Source organism: Erinaceus europaeus, chromosome 3 (assembly GCF_950295315.1).
Source record: "Erinaceus europaeus chromosome 3, mEriEur2.1, whole genome shotgun sequence".
Taxonomy (NCBI): Eukaryota; Metazoa; Chordata; class Mammalia; order Eulipotyphla; family Erinaceidae; genus Erinaceus; species Erinaceus europaeus.
In genome coordinates, this window is record NC_080164.1 from 119,649,633 (window position 1) to 119,670,156 (window position 20,524).

A 20,524-nucleotide genomic window follows, 5' to 3' on the forward strand; every position below is an offset into this window, starting at 1 on the left:
AAAGGATGTAGGCTTTGACTCATGAGTAATGGGCAGCCCAAGTTACAGAGACATATTTACTCACTGAGCAAAGGTTAAATACAAGAAGGAAATTGTATTCTGAAGACTTTATAAGCATCCTTTACTAAAGTGTCATCACTTTTACTCAAATCTTTATGATAATTCTCACATAACTTCCTCACTAGGCATACTTCTCTGTTTTTTTCTTAGGGTCTGCTATCACTAAAGTACTATATGGAGGGGTTAGATAGCATAATGGTTATGCAAAGAGACAGTCGTGCCTGACACTCCGATGTCCCAGGTTCAGTCCCCAACACCATAAGCCAGAGCTGAGCTGTGCTCTGGTAAAAAAAAAAAAAAAAAATGCTATAAGGAAATTCCATACAATTAATTTTGAGTAGATCAAGTGGTGAGTTCATCTGATAATTGACAGCAAGATGAAACTATAAATATCTGACTATCTTTGGTACTGAAAAAGTTAAATAACCAAACTAAAAAACTGAAGGAACCATCTGAATAAGCTGCACTCCTCCAGCCGTAGCATAAATATTTACGTGATGATCAGATGCTCCGCTGTAGCACCCCAAGGGGAAATTCTCTCAAAGTCAGACACGTGTCCTAACACATTTATATTCAACCTGAAACAGATACACATCAGATATTCAGGATCGGCACATTTCTCTCTACTTCTTGCCAAAAAACCTTCATTCCTGGTAATCATCATGGTTAGGAATACATCTCTAATGCCAAGGGTTAACTGAGGTTAATGATCTTCCTTAAAACACACACCCATGCACATACCATGATACATTAATAAGGAGAAGGTGGATCAGGAAACAAATGTGATACTCAATTTCAACACAATTTTGAATACATAAAGAATTCTTTAGACACTCAGCAATATCCACAGGCCCAGACCCTTCCTTCCTAGTGTTTAGCCATGGATATAGTCAACAGTAGAATCGCTGTTAGTAAATCACTAACAATTATGATTTATGCTATGGTTAGCTATACGCATCACGTTTGTTTGAGTGACTTGAGTTAAATGTACTATAGACTTCAAAAGTATCCTCTGAATTGAAACTGCTTCCTTTTAAAATCACACTTTAATGGTTATTGACTGTGTGACTTTAAGCAAGATACTTCTCTGTACTTCAGTTTCTTATTAGCAAAATGCATATAATGGCATCTACTTCAAATGTTCCCTGTAAAAAAAATCAAATAATGTTTCCTGAGATAGTCCATGTAAAGTACCATGACTGCTATATATTTTTAATTTTATTTATAAAAAGGAAACACTAGGGAGTCGGGTGATAGCACAGCGGGTTAAGCGCACGTGGCACAAAGTGCAAGGACCAGCGTAAGGATCACTGTTCGAGCCCCTGGCTCCCCACCTGTAGGGGAGGTGCTTCACAAGTGGTGAAGCGGTCCGCAGGTGTCTGTCTGTCTTTCTCTCTCTCTGTCTGTCTTCCCCTCCTCTCTACATTTCTCTCTGTCCTGTGCAATAATAACTACAACAACAATGAAAAACAAAGGCAACAAAAGGGAAAATAAATAAATATAAAAAAAATTTTAAAAAAGGAAACACTGACAGAACCATAGGATAAGAAGGGTACAACTACTATATTTTAGTAACAATGGTTTTTACTGTTAATAAAAAGATGACTTTAAAAAATTATAAAACTGGTGTAACTGAATCCAAATCTATTTATTTATTTTTATTTTTTTATATTTATTTTCCCTTTTTGCCCTTGTTGTTTTTTCATTGTTGTTGGGTTATTATTGTTGTTATTGATGTCATTGTTGTTAGATAGGACAGAGAGAAATGGAGAGAGGAGGGGAAGACAGAGAGGGGGAAAGAAAGACAGACACCTGCAGACCTGCTTCACTACTTGTGAAGCGACTCCCCTGCAGGTGGGGAGCCGGGGGCTCAGACTGGGATCCTTATGCAGGTTCTTGTGCTTTATGCCACATGAGTTTAACCCACTGAGCTACCGCCCAACTCCCCCAGATCTATTTCTTATCTTCAGTATAGCAATCATATTTTAGTTCTCATACCAGTGGGGAAGAACGTGTTTTTTTGCTTTTTTTTAAATATTTATTTTATTTATTTATTCCCTTTTGTTGCCCTAGTTGTTTTATTGTTGTAGTTATTATTGTTGTTGTCATTGTTGGATAGGACAGAGAGAAATAGAGAGAGGAGGGGAAGACAGAGAGGAGGAGAGAAAGATAGACACCTGCAGACCTGCTTCACCACCTGTGAAGCGACTCCCCTGCAGGTGGGGAGCCGGGGTTCGAACCGGGATCCTTAAGCCGGTCCTTGTGCTTTGCGCCACCTGTGCTTAACCTGCTGCGCTACAGCCCGACTCCCTGTTTTTTTGCATTTTTATCTGACTTTTCTTGCCTTGAAAAACAAAATGTCTTTAGTAGAATTTCAAGGAAGAGAATGGATAGTAGCAGTTCTTCAGCTGCTTCTCCAAGACATAGTATAAAATCCCCTCAAAATAACTAATATCATGAATTTTTTCTTTTATGCCTTATTTAGGCTGAAACTTGCAACTAGAGACAGTCTCTACACGAACTGTACACTATTAATTGTGGTTCTCTATATAACATAACAAAACTTCAGCACTAGAGCACAGTTGTCTCCCTTCTCCTGACATTGTTTAGCTAGTCCCACTTTTATAATTAAAGCTTGTATATCAAATATAACAAGTTTCAGTCATCTGTTTAGTACCTCTAAGTTTTTTTCTTACATTGAATCTCATAATGAGCCAATTTCTTTATGATTATTCTTAAGATATTTCCAACTTTCTTGCCCACTCTGTGAAGAGAACATGAAGACAGATTGCCCAGTACTTTCCGATAACTTCTTCCCCACCCCTCGTCATTCTAGAGCTTCTTGCATACACAGTTTTCTACTCCTTAGCCAACTTTTGTTTAGTTTTTCTTGCAGATAGAAACAACAGAAACTGAGAAAGAGTTATTCCCATGTGGCACAGGACTCAAACGTAGGCCTCATGAGTGGCAAGACGAGTGCTCTACCTAGTAATCAATCTTCCGGTCCTTATTTCACACCAGTAATTTTTCCTTTGAGTTTCTATTCATAAAAATAATATAAGTTAGGACTCTTTTCAATTCAGTAGAATTATTTTATTATAATGGAGAGTAGGTTGTGTATCTGGTAAAGCACCATTTACAATGTGCAAGGATATGGGTTCAAGCCCCTGGGCCCTACCTGCAGAGAGGAAGCTTCATGAGTTCACAAGTGGTGAAGCTGTGCTGCAGCTGTCTCATTTTTCTCTCTCCCTTTTAATCTCCCCTTTCCTTTCAATTTCTCTCTTTCTCTATCCAAAATAAATAAATATAATACACAAAATTTAGGCCAGAGAGTAGATAACATAATGGTTATGCAAACAGACTCTCATGCCTGAGACCCCATCGTCCCAGGTTCAATCCCACGCACCACCATACACCAGAACTGAACAGTTTTCTGGTAAAAAAAATAAAATAAAATAAAAATAAAAAATAAATTTAAAAAGAAGAATATAGGAGCAAAGTAAGACAAAAAATAACCTGTCTATGCTTGACATCCAAAATGATCTGAGATTTGAGTGTATTTAAATATTGACAAAACATTCATCTTAAAGGCACTACTTGAGTTTACAATCTAGGGCAAGATGCAGACCTTTAAAGAAAGATATTGTGTGGTCCAGGAGGTGGTGCAGTGGATAAAGCACCAGACTCTCAAGCATGAGGTCCTGAGTTCAATCCCCGGCAGCACATGTGCCAGAGTGATATCTGGCAATTTCTCTCTCCTCCTATGTTTCTCATTAATAAGTAATAAATAAAAAAAGAAATGTATTGCATGAATAAGAATATAATTGCCATGATGAAATTTCTAAATGAAAGAAGTGTGATCTATAAAAGGGAAATAAAAAAGGGCTTTCTGAAGACAGTTAAACCAGTTCTTTCTCCCTCTTTCTCTCTTACCAGAGCATTGCTCAGCTTCGCTTTATGGTAGTTCAGGGGATTGAACCTGGGACTCTGGAACCTCAGACAAGAGAGTCTCTTTGCATAAGCATTATGCTATCTACCTCCCCACCTTCAACTCTGGAGGATTATCTCACTGGATGAATTTTACAGGGAAGAGCAAGCAGCACGGCAGACGAAAAAGCATGTGTTAGGTGAATAGAAGTTCGGCAAGTTCAAATACTGAAATCAGTCCAGTGTGGATGAAAGACAGTGAGTCAGGAAAAGAGAACAAACAAACAAACAAAACCTAACATCATTGCAAAGAGATATGCTAAAGCAACTCCACAGAATTATTTGTGGGGGCAGGGTGGTGCCAGGGTGGTGGAGCAACTGTCTTACACGTGTGAAACCTTGAGTTTGGTCACCAGCATCAGAAGGAAGCGACAAAGTATCTCCATAGAGCCCATGTTCTCTCTTTCATTTCCATCATGGCAATTATGCACTTATTCATGCATTTTCTTTCTTTAAATGTCTGTATCTTGCCCTAGATTGTGAACTCAAGTCATGCCTTTCAGATGAATGTTTTGTCAATATTTAATAAAGGAGTATAGTGTAAAAAAATTGTATCAGAATGTATAAATTAGCTTTAGTTATTTTCTTTTCTTTCTTTTTTGATTAAAAAAAAAATGTTTATACCAGAGCACTGCTCAGCGCTGGCTAATAGTAATGCTGGAGATTGAACAGAAGAGCTTCCATGCCTGAGGCATCAAAGTCTTTTTCATAACCATTATGCCATCTCTCCAGCCCTAAAATTAACTTTATAAATCATTGTACAGAGTTCATGAAGGAATAGTATAAATATACAAAGCTCATCACCTTACTCTGAATATTTTTTTAAATTGCCATTATAAAAATGTTAGAAAATGTTCTTCATTTAGCTTCCTATATGATTGACTGATAGAAAGGTTTCTTCTTCAGTGATATTTTGCAATCCAGTTCAGAGGGAGGAGTTATGATTAAGATATAAATGTCCTAGATAAAGGAAATCAACACTGCTCTCATTCATAGCTTGTACAATCTGCATACTAAATAAACAAGATTAACATGTCCCAGAATCTTTCTGTCACATTTCTGAAGGGCCATATCTTAAATAGGTAATGAGTAGGTTAGTACTACATAGAAAGATGTTTAAAAGTTTCGCAATCTTGGAATACTCTATCAGATTCTGAGTTAGTTTATGATTTAGCTAAAAACATGAAAAAACCAAATGCCACTTTATTAGACTTATAGAATATATTATACATACGAATATAAAGACTACTTGAAAATATGTTATAGATTATATAGACCCTAAATGTTTCTATGAAAAATGTATTTTCAGATAATTTTTATTTTTAAAAGTCTGAGTACACATTAAGTGACTTATTGATAATTAATGAGCATAATAAAACTATGTAATCCCCAGAAGCTTAAGAAGACATATTATATAGTTATAAAATAATATAGAATAATTTATTTTAAACTATCCATGCATATTTTAAACAATGAAAATGTTAATTTAGTCTACACAAGAATATCGAAAAGGGCAGGGGTAGATAGCATAATGGTTAGATTCTCATGCCTGAGGCTCCATAGTCCTAGGTTCAGTCCCCTGCACTGCCATAAGCCAGAGCTGAGCAGTGCTCTGGTAAAAATAAACAAACAAACAAATAAATAAATGGTTAACTTTTAAATTAAATAATTATTTTGTTATAGAAAATACAGTTTGTTTCATTCACATAGCAATACACACATATGTAAAAAAAAATTGGTTAATTAAATAAATGAATAATATTAATTTGGTTTTGCCACTTAAAAATAATTTATAGATTAATATTCTTTGTATCTATTTAAAATAACTGTAGGGGACAGGGGTAGATAGCATAATGGCTATGCAAAGAGACTCTCGTGCCTGAGGTTCCGAAGTCCCAGGTTCAATCCCCTGCACCACCCTAAGCCAGAGCTGAGCAGTAGGATTCCATTGTTAAGTTTCATATTGTGATAAATCCTATTTTTATTTCTAAAAATAGATCAGAAGGAACTTACTGCTATATTTCTGTAAAAATTCATTAATCAACTTCTGATAGTATTACATTTGATTAAGAGAAAACCCTGAGTGTCAGCAAAATAATTCACCTGGATAATGAACTTGCTTTACCATGCATGCAATCCCGGTTTAACCCCGGCCCCCACTGCACTGGAGGAACTTTCCAAGCTGCATATATATATATATATATATATATATATATATATATATATATATTGACATGGAGCAATAAAGCCCTGGTGTGTCAAAATAAAAAAAGAAAAAAGAAAGAAATCAAACCTGAAAGAGAATGGGCATTCTTAAGCTTCCTTAATATATTTAATAATGGTCCATTTCATTTACTATATTGTGCGATTTGGAACCTAATTTCTGTTTTCTGCTATAATTTGTGTTTCCTAATTTGTGTTTTCTGCTATAGAGTTAAGTGTAAAAAAAATTCAGCACTAGGATAAGAATAGAAATGCTCTTCTGGGAGTCGGGCGGTAACATAGTGGGTTAAGGGCACGTGGCACAAAGCGCAAGGACCAGCTTAAGGATCTTGGTTCGAGCCCCCAGCTCCCCACCTGCAGGAGAGTCCCTTCACAGGCAGTGAAGCACGTCTGCAGGTGTCTATCTTTCTCGCTCCTTCTCTGTCTTCTCCTCCTCTCTCCATTTCTCTCTGTCCTATCCAACAATGACGACATCAATAACAACAGCAATAACAATAACTACAACAACAATAAAAAGCAACAAGGGCAACAAAAGGAAAAATAAATAATAAATAAATATTTAAAAAAATTAATGCACTTCTGATAGGTAGATTCCATCAGAAATGTTTATTTCATTTATAACAGATTTTTTTTAAAAAATCTAGGATTAAAGTACATAATGTATTTTTAGGTCCTAGGTACCTAAAACCTAAAAAATGCATCGTATTTAAGATTTATTGATTTACTTATATAAAATATCATAAAACTTTAAATTCTTTGGTTTAGATAGGTGCACATTGAGTGCTCTGTAAAGTTCATGATTCTTAAAAAACAAAATTGTTTTGAAGGAGTGTAGGTTGGTCCTTAAATCTAATCTCTAGTTTATAAATGCCAGAAATAGTAGCTAGTTTAGCTTACCTGGGAAAATAATAATGTAGGGATATCTCAATAGTTGGCTTTACTACCATATGTTCCCTGGTGATAGACTGGACTCTACTTCAGCCATCTAGCTTTCCTACTAATGAAGGGGTCCTAGGAGAGGACAATAGAAAGCCACTTGCATAACATTATAAAAAGAAACATTCACACTGTCGCATTGACAAGTTCTCTACTGATAAGTCTTAAGTTTCATGTTGCTACAGTTAGTTATAAATGATTTTTGATTTTTTTTAAAAGCTACTGTCAGCTAGAGAAAAATGGTAGTTGACTAGTTCAGTAAAATGGAACCAGGAAAAATTTATGGTGGTGTCAAGTTTAAAGAGGTTATAAATACTGGCTGAGGGAGTCAAGTGGTGGCACAGCAGGGTAAGTGCACGTGGCACAAAGCGCAAGGACCAACATAAGGATCCCAGTTTGAGCCTCCCGCCTGGCTCCCCACCTGCAGGGGAGTCACTTCACAAGTGGTGAAGCAGGTCTACAGGTGTCTTTCTCCCCTCTCTCTGTCTTCCCCTCCTCTCTCCATTTCTCTGTCCTATCCAACAACGACATCAATAACAACAATAATAACTACAACAATAAAACAACAAGGGCAACAAAAGGGAATAATAAATAAAAGTATATTTAAAAAATAAAAAATAAATACTGGCTGAATTCTTGGTAATTCTGTTATGCTGAAAGATAAGCAGAAGCAGTCCTAAACAAGATGATGAACCATGAAAGACAAGGACTGAAGTGTGTGCTTTCCTCTAAAAAAGGACATATTGTTAGAGTTTACTGTAAATGCAAAAAAAAAAATGAAGGTTACTCATTCTAACCGCATTATGTGGTAAAATTCCAAGTACCTAATCACAATGACTTAGTATACCTTTTTTTTTTTAATGACATGATATATAAACAATGGGAATAAAAAAGAGAATTGATCTTTCCTCTATGTTTTCAGTCTCTTAAATGGAAGCCCATCCCACTTAAATCATCTTTAAGCTTGTGATTAGAAATGAAGGTACAATCAGGAAGTAATAATAACCAAGGAGAAAGGTGATTAATAGGAGAGCAAATGATAAGAGGGAGGGCAAGGTAACTAATGGAGTCATAATGAGACTGGAAATGCTTTGCTGACTTAGAGGGAGTTCAGGTGATAACACTGAAGTAGTAGTTTCAAGGTGTTGACTATGCTATAGTATGTCAGACTCAGTCTCTACTATTTGTTCAAATTTACAGGTCTGAGCAAAATTAGCTCAGTATAAAAGATGAGAGTAATATAAATGACTTTATTTCAAACACTTCTCTCAAGATGACGCTATAGAGTCTTACCTTGTATAGTATTTCATAAGTTACACTGTTATATTGAACTAAAACCTCATAGGTTTTGAGTCCTCTGGTCTGTTCATGGCTATTTACTGGTTATGGGATGAAGTAATATACGAATCATATACGAATATATGAAGCATATACGAATCGCCCGATGGGAGTTGGGAAGAAAAGAGATACAAAAACTAAGCTAGTTGACATCTCATTGAATAAATGGCCAACTGAATTCACCCCTGCTTTTTATTGATAATGTTTATTTATACATATATACACTCTTTTAACTTTAACTATTTTATTACATATAAGTATATGTTTATTATTAATGCCTATATTTGTATCTGTGTATAAATACAAAATGTTGTTCCACAGCACTGTTGTCTCAGGGGTACAAGTTATTACCTTCTTAACTATGTGTGAGCACATCTCACCTATATACACTCATTTTAACTTATTTTTGATTTTCATGAGTCCATTGTTGCCAGTTTGCTTTTTTTATCTCATCTACTAGAATATTTATTTGGCAATCTGTCATCTAAATCAGTATTTGTTTAGATAATATGAAGAAATTTTCAAATGTTGCCTTGACAGTTTTCAAAATCCTATAATTTAAATTCATAATTATCATTCCACATACTATATTCTAGGACAAAACAAGACCTGGAGAACTTGTTAACGTTGAACCATATACAATTTTTTGGTGCTTAGTCATTTTTTGCCTACAAAAGGGACATAGATTCCCATAGTAGGTCATACTTATATATTTTTTCTGTTGTTATATTTTTAATTTATATTTATAAATTGTATTAGTGTTCATTTTATAGGACAGAGCAAAATTGATAGATAAGGGAAGGCAGGTGAGGAGAGAAAGAGACCTGCAGCACTGTTTCACCAGTCATAAAGCTTCTTCCCTGCAAGTAAGGACTGGGGGCTTGAACCTAAGTCCCTGAGCATTGTGTGCTCATGTGTGCTAAATGAGCTGTTCCACCACCTGGCCTCTTTATTTTTATTTTGTATATATTACTTAAGGTGTGGGTTACTCTCCTCGCCTAATGATAATTCCAACAATGAATTTCTGAATGTTTCAAAGAAGCTCATTTTCAAATACTGAGTTAGTAATATATAATGGGCTATAAAAACCTTCAAAACTTTGCAAACTAAAGAAAGGTCTATGCATTTTCAGTATTGACAACCACAGGGAATCAGTTTTAAAATGTATAGTCATTCCATATAAACTATTAGAAGAAAATGTAATGTACAGAACCCATATAAAAAATATAAATATCTCTGATGTGTCTTTGAATTGCATTGTGGACCTAAATTTTGAATTTGAATTTTCCTAAAACGTTAAGGGTTCAAATGGCTCATAATGAACAGTGAGGTAAGTGGTCAGGGAGTTGGTGCAGTAGATAAAGCACTGGACTCTCCAGCCTGAGGTCCTAAATTGAATCCCTAGTAGCACATGTACCAGAGTGATGTCTGGCTATTTCTGTCTCTCTCTCTCCCCCCCCCTCTCCCCTTCCCTCTCTCCCTCCCTCTCTTTCTCTCTCTGCGTATCATTCTTCATGAATACATAAATAATCTTTAAAAATAAATAAATATTGAGACAATATAGCAATTATATGATTTACAAATATGAACTTTCTTGCTATTTGTCCCTAAATATTTATCCACTAGTTCAACACACCCAATCTATAATACTCCAAAGACACACTTTACTTTTATTTATTTTTTGTACAGTTTCCTTAATAAAGACTAATGCAAATAACTGCTTAACTGACACAGACTAATCTTGCTTAAACTACTGACTCCCTTGATGTCTTCTTTCATGTGTTGAGTAGCATTAAGAATTCCCCGGGATGCATTGGATTGACCTTCTCGTGGTGCATCCCGTGAGTACCCATTCATTGGGGAAACTGATGATCCTTTCTAGCCTACTGAATCCACATGGATCCCAGTCACTTTCAAAGCTAGCAACAAGCAGCTCCTGACAGCTTTCAACCTGACCTGTTGACTGGCTACGGAAGAAGGGCAAACGCTAGAAGAAGAAGAAGTCCCCCTTAACATTTCCCTCAGGTATTTAATGTTCTTTTAGATGCACTTTTCAGTTATCTTCAGATAAAAATAAGTAGGCTGTGGAGTGTTATGATATAAACCGAAAATACATATATTTTTTTAAAAGCCAGCAGTTATCACTATCAAACATTATCATCAGTATAGAATATATAAAGAAGTTTAGTGAGAGCTGGGGAGAAAGCATAAAGAGAAAGCCTGAGGCTCTGAGGTCCCAGGTTCGATCCCCAGCACCACCATAAGCCAGAATTGAGCAGTGTTCTGATGAAAAAAAAAAAAAAAACAGTGAATATTTTAAAAATTCAAAAAAATTCAAGATGTTCCCTTCATACATATAGTAGATTCATTTGTTTGTTTTATTGTCATGTCTCTGGCTCTAGATTGTAAACAACATAAAAACAGAGGCTATGTTTGCTTAATTCATTTGAGTCTTCGTTGTTATGTGCACCTGATATGTGTATGTGTATATATGTGGTGCACACACATAATGCAAAGCAAACATTTGTTTTATTAATAAATGAATAGAAAAACTTAAGAATCTAGTCTATAAGCATTTATCTGATGATTTTATCTCACCTGCAGTAAATCCCTACAAGCAATACAAGTTTACTTAAAATATATTTTCTTTACTACTCAGCTAATTATTTACCTCTTAATTACTGAATCTCAAATAACTCAGTATCCTTCTTACATGATGAAGAAATACACTTCAAATTTTCATTCACTCCTGGTGTTTCCTTGTTTCTCAGTATCTAGCCTTTGATTTTAAGTTTATGTTACCTTTAGTCAACTGCCTAAAGGTTAGCGTCTACCATGAGCCAGTCAATGTATTTGACACAGGTTAATATAGAGAGCTCTCTGTTTAACTGTGAAGACAAAATTTTAAGGAAAAAAAATAGCTCAACCCAGGTTGAAGCCCAGCCTCCTGCCCCCCAGCACTGAAGAAAACTTCAGTGTGTGGTTTCTTCACACACACACACATTCTCCCTCTCCCTCTCCCTCTCCCTCTCCCTCTCCCTCTCCCTCTCCCTCTCCCTCTCCCTCTCCCTCTCCCTCTCCCTCTCCCTCACCCTCTCCCTCTCCCTCTCCCTCTCCCCTTCTATCTTTCTCTGTCTGTCTTCTGTCTCCATATTAAGAAAAAAAAAAAAAAAAGATCCCGGTTCAAGCCCCAGGCTCCCCACCTGCAGGGGGTTCACTTCACAGGTGGTGAAACAGGTCTGTAGGTGTCTATCTTTCTCTCCCCCTCTCTGTCATCCCCTCCTCTCTCCATTTCTCTCTGTCCTTTCCAACAATGATGACACTAATAACAACAACAATAAAACAACAAGGGCAACAAAAGGGAACAAATAAATAAATATTAAAAAAAGAAAATATTTGAGAGTTGAAGGAAAAATTCACAGTAACTTTTGTTAAGTTGTTTAAAGATAAGGTCTCACCAAATATGAGACTATCAATTACTGGTAGAGAATATGAATTGTAAATGGCGATCTCCCTAATATTCTTCATTTAGTTTGGCAAATGTACACCACTTTTAATAGAACTACCAAACTTCAGAAATTTTTAAACTGGTGAAAAAAAAAAAAAACTTTCACAGTTCAACTGATCACATACCTACATCTGATAATGTCCAGCATCTGTTTTAGAGTATCTCAAGTCTTATGAGCTTTATAGGGTCATGCGTTCTCAACCCAGAATAGTTTATGTATACCTCCAAGTATTAATCACTACTTTTAAAAGCCCAAACTTAAGTATTATATATCCAGAGAAGACTTATTGAGCTTGGGTAGACACACCATATCATCTTGATTAAATTATTATTTTTTTTTACATTTATCAGACTATGTAATCAAGGTGTGATTTCTGACAAGGTTTTTTTCTTGCTGGCAACCATTTCTTTTACCTTTGCCTCTTTTGTGGAGGTCACAGATATCTAAAGAAAAAAAAAATCTGCACTCTGGTGCAATCTATGTGATTCTCTAGTATCTTAAGAAAGTAAATATTTTTGTATAAATTGACTACTAATTATTTTGAAAGCATAGACTCCTTTTAAAACTTTAATTTATTTTATTATCTTTATTTTTTACTGGATACAGACAGCTAGAAATTGAGAAGAAAGGGAAGGTAGAGAAGGAGAGAGACAGAGAGACACCTACAGTACTGTTTCACCACTGATGGAGCTTTTTTCCTGCAGGTGGGTACCAAGGACTTGAACCAGGGTCCTTGGGTATTGTAATATGTGCACTAAACCAGGTGCACCACCACCCAGCCCCAACATAGAATCTTAATATTCAAAAGAACTTTAAAGTTATTTGATGCAGTATTTTTTTAAATATCATGACCATGGCCTCATCATAAGAAATGCTCTACATCATAGCATAGTATATATAATCATATATCTAAAGCTGCATTTCCACAACTTAGTACTTATACTTACTCTTGTATGCTGATAAAAAAATAACAATTAATGTTAGATGTCAATACTATTGCTAGATATCACTACTATTTTTAAAAAGATCAATACTAATATAAATAATAACATATAAATCAAATATAAAATAAAATAGTTTTCTGGTTATCCACAAAAAATAATTTCAAGTTCCATTAATGATGATGACTCTTATCCATGTATTCTAGTGTAAATCATCTCTACATTTTGTAGGGGGGAGTAAAGTTTTGAGAGGTTAGTGACAAGTTAGTACAAAGCTGTATCTATAATGCATTTACAGTGAAAACCAGTACTGTTTCCACCATACCATGGTGAGAAAGAAAGAACTTCTGCTATGACACTCTCTTGTTACATTCAATTCATCTCCATTTGGAAATAGATCCCGTGGGCAAAATACCTTTATTGAGTAAGTCAACCCACAGCATAACATTAGGTTATCACTACAACACAATATTTTTGACAAAATATCTGCATTAGTAAGTGGCCAGGAATCCAGGTATGAAGGATGCTTACAGTCCTAAGAACTGTAAAGTATGGGTGAAGTTGATGAGGCTTCAATACAGAAATTTCATGTCTCTACTGCTACTTTTAATGTGGAAAAGTGAGTGCATAGAGATAATGCTTTGAGTTGGTAAGTAAAGAATCATATAGATAAGTGTACTGTAGAATTCTGAATTAAACAAGAACAAGAGAATCTCAAAGTCTGTGTAAATTAAAAAAAAAAACAAACCCTGAAATTGTTAGCAAATAAAATTGACTTGAATTTTAAAATGTTAAAGTAATGTTTTTTTTTTTCCTACTGCACATTTTGTCTTATTTCATACTTGTTCTGGTAAATACAAAATAACAGTACATTTCTATATTTACTAAGAATACAAAAAATATGCTATATCATGACATCCTGTAAAGGCCTGTGTGAGTAACTTTTGCGCATGAAATAGATGGTCTTCCTATGGCTTATTTGATGACTAGAGAGTAAATTAGTGAAGGCAAAAAAACTCATCATTTAAGTGTCAAAGCCTACAGGCTTAAAGTATTAGAACCTTAACTGAAGACAAAATCAAATGACTGTGCCATTATGATTATCACAAAATCACGACTCAGTTTCAAACATCAATCAGTGCAGCACATGTGGGAAGTTATTGTCTGTTAAAAGGCGAAGAACCTCTATAAAAAGCATGATTAGATACATCACCTAAATATAAATGCACATATAAACTTCTTCCTCTTAACTTCATTATTTGGTCAATTATTTGTGGGCTCATTTATGATAAATGTCACAGAGTCTATACATTGTTAATTCAGTTATTCATATATGAATATTAATTTTTTCTTTTCTTTTTTTTTTAGACACCTGCAGACCTGCTTCACCAGCTGTGAAGCGACTCCCCTGCAGGTGGGGAGGCGGGGGCTCTAATTTTTTCTTTTTCTTTCATTCACAAGACATATACAATAATCTAGTTGCTACCATAGCTTCTTTTAGAATTTTACAAAATTTCTAGTCCTTCTCTTTTTTAAGTCATTCTCTCCATGTTTTCTCAGAGTACATTTCAATAAGAAGCTCAACTCAAAATTTATACAGAACAAATAATAAATTAATTCTTTACTCTTTGATGTATAGCTTTTTCTAAATGTTTAAATATAGTATAGTTAATATAATATTCCACATCATTTCTATTATTTAGGAAGTACCACATTGATCCCTCTAGTTTTAAAGTTTTTCTTACAATAAAAACAATAAAATAAGACTTTAAAAGTAAATGCCATAACACACAAGAAAAAATGATTCTTAAAGAACTTTCCACCAATATTGTAGAGATCTCAAAAGCTGTCATTTTGTGTCCCCGCTGATCACCCTGAGTGAGAAAAGCTAGGTACTTACGCATACATCATGGACCCAGGACTGGGGAGGCTACTAGGCAGTCACCATCTGATCTACATCAGCCAGGTCGGTTCTGGGAGGCTGGAAAATAATGAGAGTCACTGGCAACAATAAAGGAAACAAGTCTGACGTGTTTAGTGACTGAGATCCAGAGACCTGATATAATCTGATAAGAGGATCAATTTAGAGCCAGCTGGTTTTACATATGAGGTAATTGTCAATAACTGCACAGAGGAGCTCCAAGAAGTGAAGGGCATACAAGGTGCAACTGGTAATGATTCAGAAAGCCACACTTTTCCAGTTGGGGAGGTATGATCAGTATTGAGGTGTGATAAAAAAGAAAAAAAGAAGAAGACACTAGAGTGCATTGATAGCACTTACTTCTGACTTCATTAGAATCTTTGTCTCTTTCCATTCAAATCATGAGGTTTAGTGGTATGGAAAAGATCTGGGCTGTGGGCCAGGATACTTCTCTGCCTTGTAGAGTGACTGTGGGCAAGATGCTTAGCATGTTGGGACTTGCTTCTTCACAAGGAAAATGACAAGACTATACTGGGATTTTTTTTTTCTTATCATTTGAAATAACTTAGACCACCTTAATGTGTGCAAACTCCTCAATATTTTCAGGCACTTAATACCATTTTAATTCATCTATGATTTTAGACAGTATACACGAACGAACATCAATGAAGCTTTACACAGGGGATTTGCAGGGCAGATAATTCTAAGAGCTGCTTTTAAAAGTTCAAAGCCAAGAGACATTAACATGTAATTTTAAATATGCATAATTTGTTATTCACGTAGAATATCTTTATCAAAGTATTACAAATACAATATTAATCAGAACTTAGACACTTATGAATAATCCTTTTTTTATACTTATTTTCCCTTTTGTTGCCCTTGTTTTTTTCATTGTTGTTGTAGTGATTGTTGTTGTTGTTGATGTCACCATTGTTAGATAAGACAGAGAGAAATGGAGAGGGGAGGGGAAGACAGAGAGGGGGAGAGAAAGATAGGGACCTGCAGACTTGCTTCACCGCCTGTGAAGCAAATCCCCTGCAGGTGGGAAGCCGGAGCCTCGAACCAGGATCCTTACCTCAGTTCTTGCGCTTTGTGCCACGTGCGCTTAGCCCGCGGCGCTACCGCCTGACTCCCTACTTATGAATAATCTAAAGATCTTTACCATGAAGGGGCCAGGCAGTAGCACATCTGGTTGAGTGCACACATTACAATGCACAAACACCAAGGTTGAAGCCCCTGGTTCTCACCCGCAAGGGGAAAATTTTTTGAATGGTGAAGCAAGGCTGCAGGTGTCTCTGTCTCTCTCCCTCTCCCCCTGCCCTCTCGATTTCTGGCTGTCTCTGTCCAATAAATAAAGATAATTCAAAAACACGTTAAAAAAAGATTTTATCATGCTACTTCACTAAGACATTAGTATATAACATATCAGTACATTTCCCAAAACACTTACACATGAAAAGGCTGAGACAAAATGTCAGTTCAATAATATGACAAAGGCATGTGATAATTCTGTGTAATATTTCTAAATACATAGTTCACAAATTTTACCAAATCACCTAATGATATTAAACAATTAAAACTTAATTTAGTATAAGTAACTGATCTTTGGAAATTTAACTTATTTTAAAATTAAAAATCTAGTAAACAGTGCTTAAAATATATTGATTTTATGGCATGATGATTGGCCATTACTATTTTGTTTTTGTTTATAGTAGAACCTGTGCTGAGTTCAAACTAAATTCATGCACATAGGCTTTAAATATGGTTTTAATGTTTAGAGCCAGCAAGATAGCTCATCTGCGAGGATGTCAGCTTAGTTATGCACTAGGCCTAGGTTTGAGCCCAGTTCCCATTACACTGAAGGGATCTTCCGTGCTGTGGTGCCATTCCCCCACCCCATATTGAAAAAATTGACCCAGAGCAGAGAAGTCACAGTGACAAAAACAAAAATACTGCTTAAATATTTAGTTGAATTATTTCTCATTAACAAATTAATATTTTTATAGTCATTTGTTAAAAAAAATTCACAACAATGTCTTCAACTCATTATGATAGTAAATAATAATATGGTAGAAAATAAAATCTATGTCATCTGGGAGGTGGCACTGGATTCTCAACCATGAGGTCCCAAGTTCAATCCCTGGCAGCACAAGTACCAGAGTGATTCTGGTTCTTCCTCTTTCTCCTTTCTCAAGAATAAATAAATAAAGTCTTTGGGAATAAAAGTAAAGAAAATCTATAACTTAAATGGGAAGAGAAATGGTATACTATAAGTATGACCAAGTTTAAGAGCCAGTTTTGAGAGTCCTGTAATGATGAGACATGATATTTAAACATTTCTTCTCTTGGTTAGGAAAATCAGCATTTTCAAACTGAATCATAGTACTGGGGAGACCAAAGATAAAAGATCTCAGAAGGCATCTTCTTTTTAAGAGTTCAAAACAGAGATTCAACTGTCTACTTCAGGAATCTTTCCTACTAAAACACTCTTTCAAATATTATTAAATTATAATAATTATAAATTATAATTATAAATAAATAATTATTAAAATATTTAATTTCACTTTAAAGATTTTATTTTACGTGTGTTTTCTCCTGCTTTCAGTGAATGCATAAAAGTACTTTTCTTAGTTTTTCCTTTCTCTAGTGTAATGTCTTTACTATAGCAGGTGGTAACCATCAGGTTGCTGGGTAAGATGCACCCGTTCATCTCCTGGTGCTGTCAATGACAAAGCTGGGAACTTTCCAAACTAGAATACGTCTTGGTTTCTCCCTCTGTAGAATGGATATAGCATCCATACCTAGTTTAAATGGGATAATGGATGTGAAGGTTAAAAAAAAAAAAGTCCTCATAAACATTAGATATTTTATCTTTTCTCAATGGCCCAGAGAACTATACTAAAATTGAAAGTAATACTTAACTCTGTCCTCAGTTGCATTCTCTATATTCAGCTAAAGAGTCTGATAATTATTCCTTCAGTTTTTTCAGTTCATGTATTCCTTACTCGTATTCACTTAGACTAAAACAATAGTGCTCTATGGATGGAACTGGAGGGAATCGTATTGAGAGAAGTAAGCCAGAAGGAGAATGAAGGACTGGAAATCTTACTCATACATGGTATTTAAGAAGCATAGCAAAGGGTAATACAGACAAAACCTCAGTGGACAGACTTAGAATCTCAGAGGGGAACTAAGGAATACTAAGGGGAGACTGGGAATCTGACTCATGGTTTGATAGATTAGCTGTGCAGACACCTTACATTAGGGAGACGTGGATATGTACTCTCAGGACAACAATCCTGCAAATCAACATTTACTCAGTAAAATGATACAGAATTTAGAAAAAGATAACTTTATTGGGAGAAATAATGATTTGCAAGGCAGCTGTCATCACAGAAGTGCAGTTCTTTATCTTCCTGTGATGTGGTTGCACAGCACTTCCACCACCAATTAGTCTTCCTCCACCATGTTCAGTAGGTTCCCTCTTCTTTCTTCCTTCTTTAATTCATTCATATATTTTGTACTTTATTGGGTGGTTAATGGATTGCAATATAGTTGTTGACACATGGCTATGCCTCATCTCACCATGGCAGATATCTGCTAAACATCCAACCCCAAACTTAAGTTATTTCCCTTTATCATGTACTAGGACCCCAAAGCGCACACACCCTACACACATACTCTCCTAAAATAAAAGACAGCCCTCCCTTCTTTCCCCAGAGTTCCATGCTCTGCGGAAAACACACCATTTTAATGTATGAAATTCTCTTTAAATTTATTTATTGAGGGTTCCCGGAAGATGGCGGACTGAGAAGCTACTAGTGGCTTGAGCTCTGACCACATCACCTGGAAACGAAATGAAAACAACACTGGAGGAAAGGAATGGCAGTATTAGGGAAACAACAGTGGAAAACCCCAAGGAAAATACTGATTATCCTGAGGCAATTAGAGAACTGAAAGCTGAAATAGCTGTAATGAAGAAAGAAGCTGAGGCAAGGGAAAGCAGCCTAACAGAAGGAGAAAACAGAATTAGTCAGACAGAGGATGAGTTAGAGAAAACAAAGAAAGAGGTGAAAGAGCTTTAAAAGAGATTGAGAGACACTGAAAACAACAACAGAGATATTTGGGATGATCTCAAAAGAAGTAAAATTCATATAATTGGCCTGCCAGAGGAAGAAAGAGAGGAAGGGGAAGCAAACATTCTAGAGGAAATAATAGAAGAAAACTTCCCAGACCTGAATAACAGAAAGGACATCAAGATTCAAGAGGCCCAGAGAGTACCAAACAGAATCAACCCAGACCTGATGACACCAAGACACATCATAGTCACAATGAGAAGAAATAAGGATAAAGGATCCTAAAGGCTGCAAGAGAGAAACAAAAAGTCACATACAAGGGAAAACCCATAAGATAATCTGCAGACTTCTCCACTCAAACTCTAAAAGCCAGAAGGGAATGGCAAGATATCTATCGAGCCCTGAATGAAAAAGGGTTTCAACCAAGGATAATATATCTGCTAGACTTTCATTCAAACTAGATGGAGGGATCAAAACCTTCTTAGACAAACAACAGTTTAAGGAGGCAACCATCACCAAGCCGGCCCTGAAAGAGGTTCTAAAGACCACTTATAAACAAGAACATCACTATAATACTTGCAATATACCAGAGAAAACAACAAAAAAAATTTTTTTTTGAACAATGGCACTACAATACATTAAATCTATAATATCAATAAACTTCAATGGCTTAAACTCACCCAACAAAAGGCACAGGGTGGGGGGATGGATCATAAAATATAACCCAAACAAATTCTGCTTGCAAGAATCCCAACTGTCACAACAAGATAAGCACAGACTTAAAGTAAAAGGATGGAAAACTATCATAAAGGCTAACAGACCACAAAAAAGGGCAGGAACAACCATTCTCATCTCAGACACAATAGATTTTAAATTAAATAAAGTAATAAAAGATAGGCAAGGACATTACATAATGATTAGAGGATCAATCAGCCAAGAAGACTTAACAATTATTAACATCTATGCACCCAATGAGGGACCATCTAAATACATCAAGCACCTACTGAAAGAATTTCAAAAATACATCAATAGTAATACAATAATAGTGGGAGACTTCAATACCCCACTCTCACACTTAGACAGATCAACAAAGCAGAGAACCAATAAAGATACAAGAGAATTGAATGAAGAGATCGACACACTAGACCTCTTGGACATTTTCAGACTCCTCCACCCCAAAAAACTGGAATACACCTTCTTTTCAAATCCACATAACACATACTCAAGGATACAACACATGCTAAGACACAAAGACAGCATCAATAAATTCAAGAGCATTTAAATCATCCCAAGTATCTTCTCAGACCACAGTGGAGTAAAACTAACATTTAACAACAAACAGAAAACTATTTAAAGTCAGAATTTGAAAACTAAACAACATACTTCTTAAGAACCACTGGGTCAGAGACTCACTCAAGCAGGAAATTCAAATGTTCCTGGAAACAAATGAAAATGAAGACACAACCTATAAAAATATTTGGGACACAGCTAAAGCAGTACTGAGAGGTAAAGTTATAGCCATACAAACACATA

The 20,524-nt window shown here is 35.6% G+C and overlaps 1 protein-coding gene across 1 annotated transcript in view; it reads right to left on the minus strand.

Moving 5' to 3' along the window:
* The window catches only part of LOC103119994 (transmembrane serine protease 11F), an 88,410-nt gene that overhangs the window by 50,008 nt on the left and 17,878 nt on the right, over positions 1-20,524 (minus strand). Inside the window, exon 2 of the mRNA XM_060188609.1 lies at positions 14,895-14,975. Within this exon, the coding sequence (XP_060044592.1) occupies positions 14,895-14,905 (11 nt within the window). The 5' untranslated portion in view covers positions 14,906-14,975. The remainder of the gene's footprint in view (positions 1-14,894; positions 14,976-20,524) is intronic.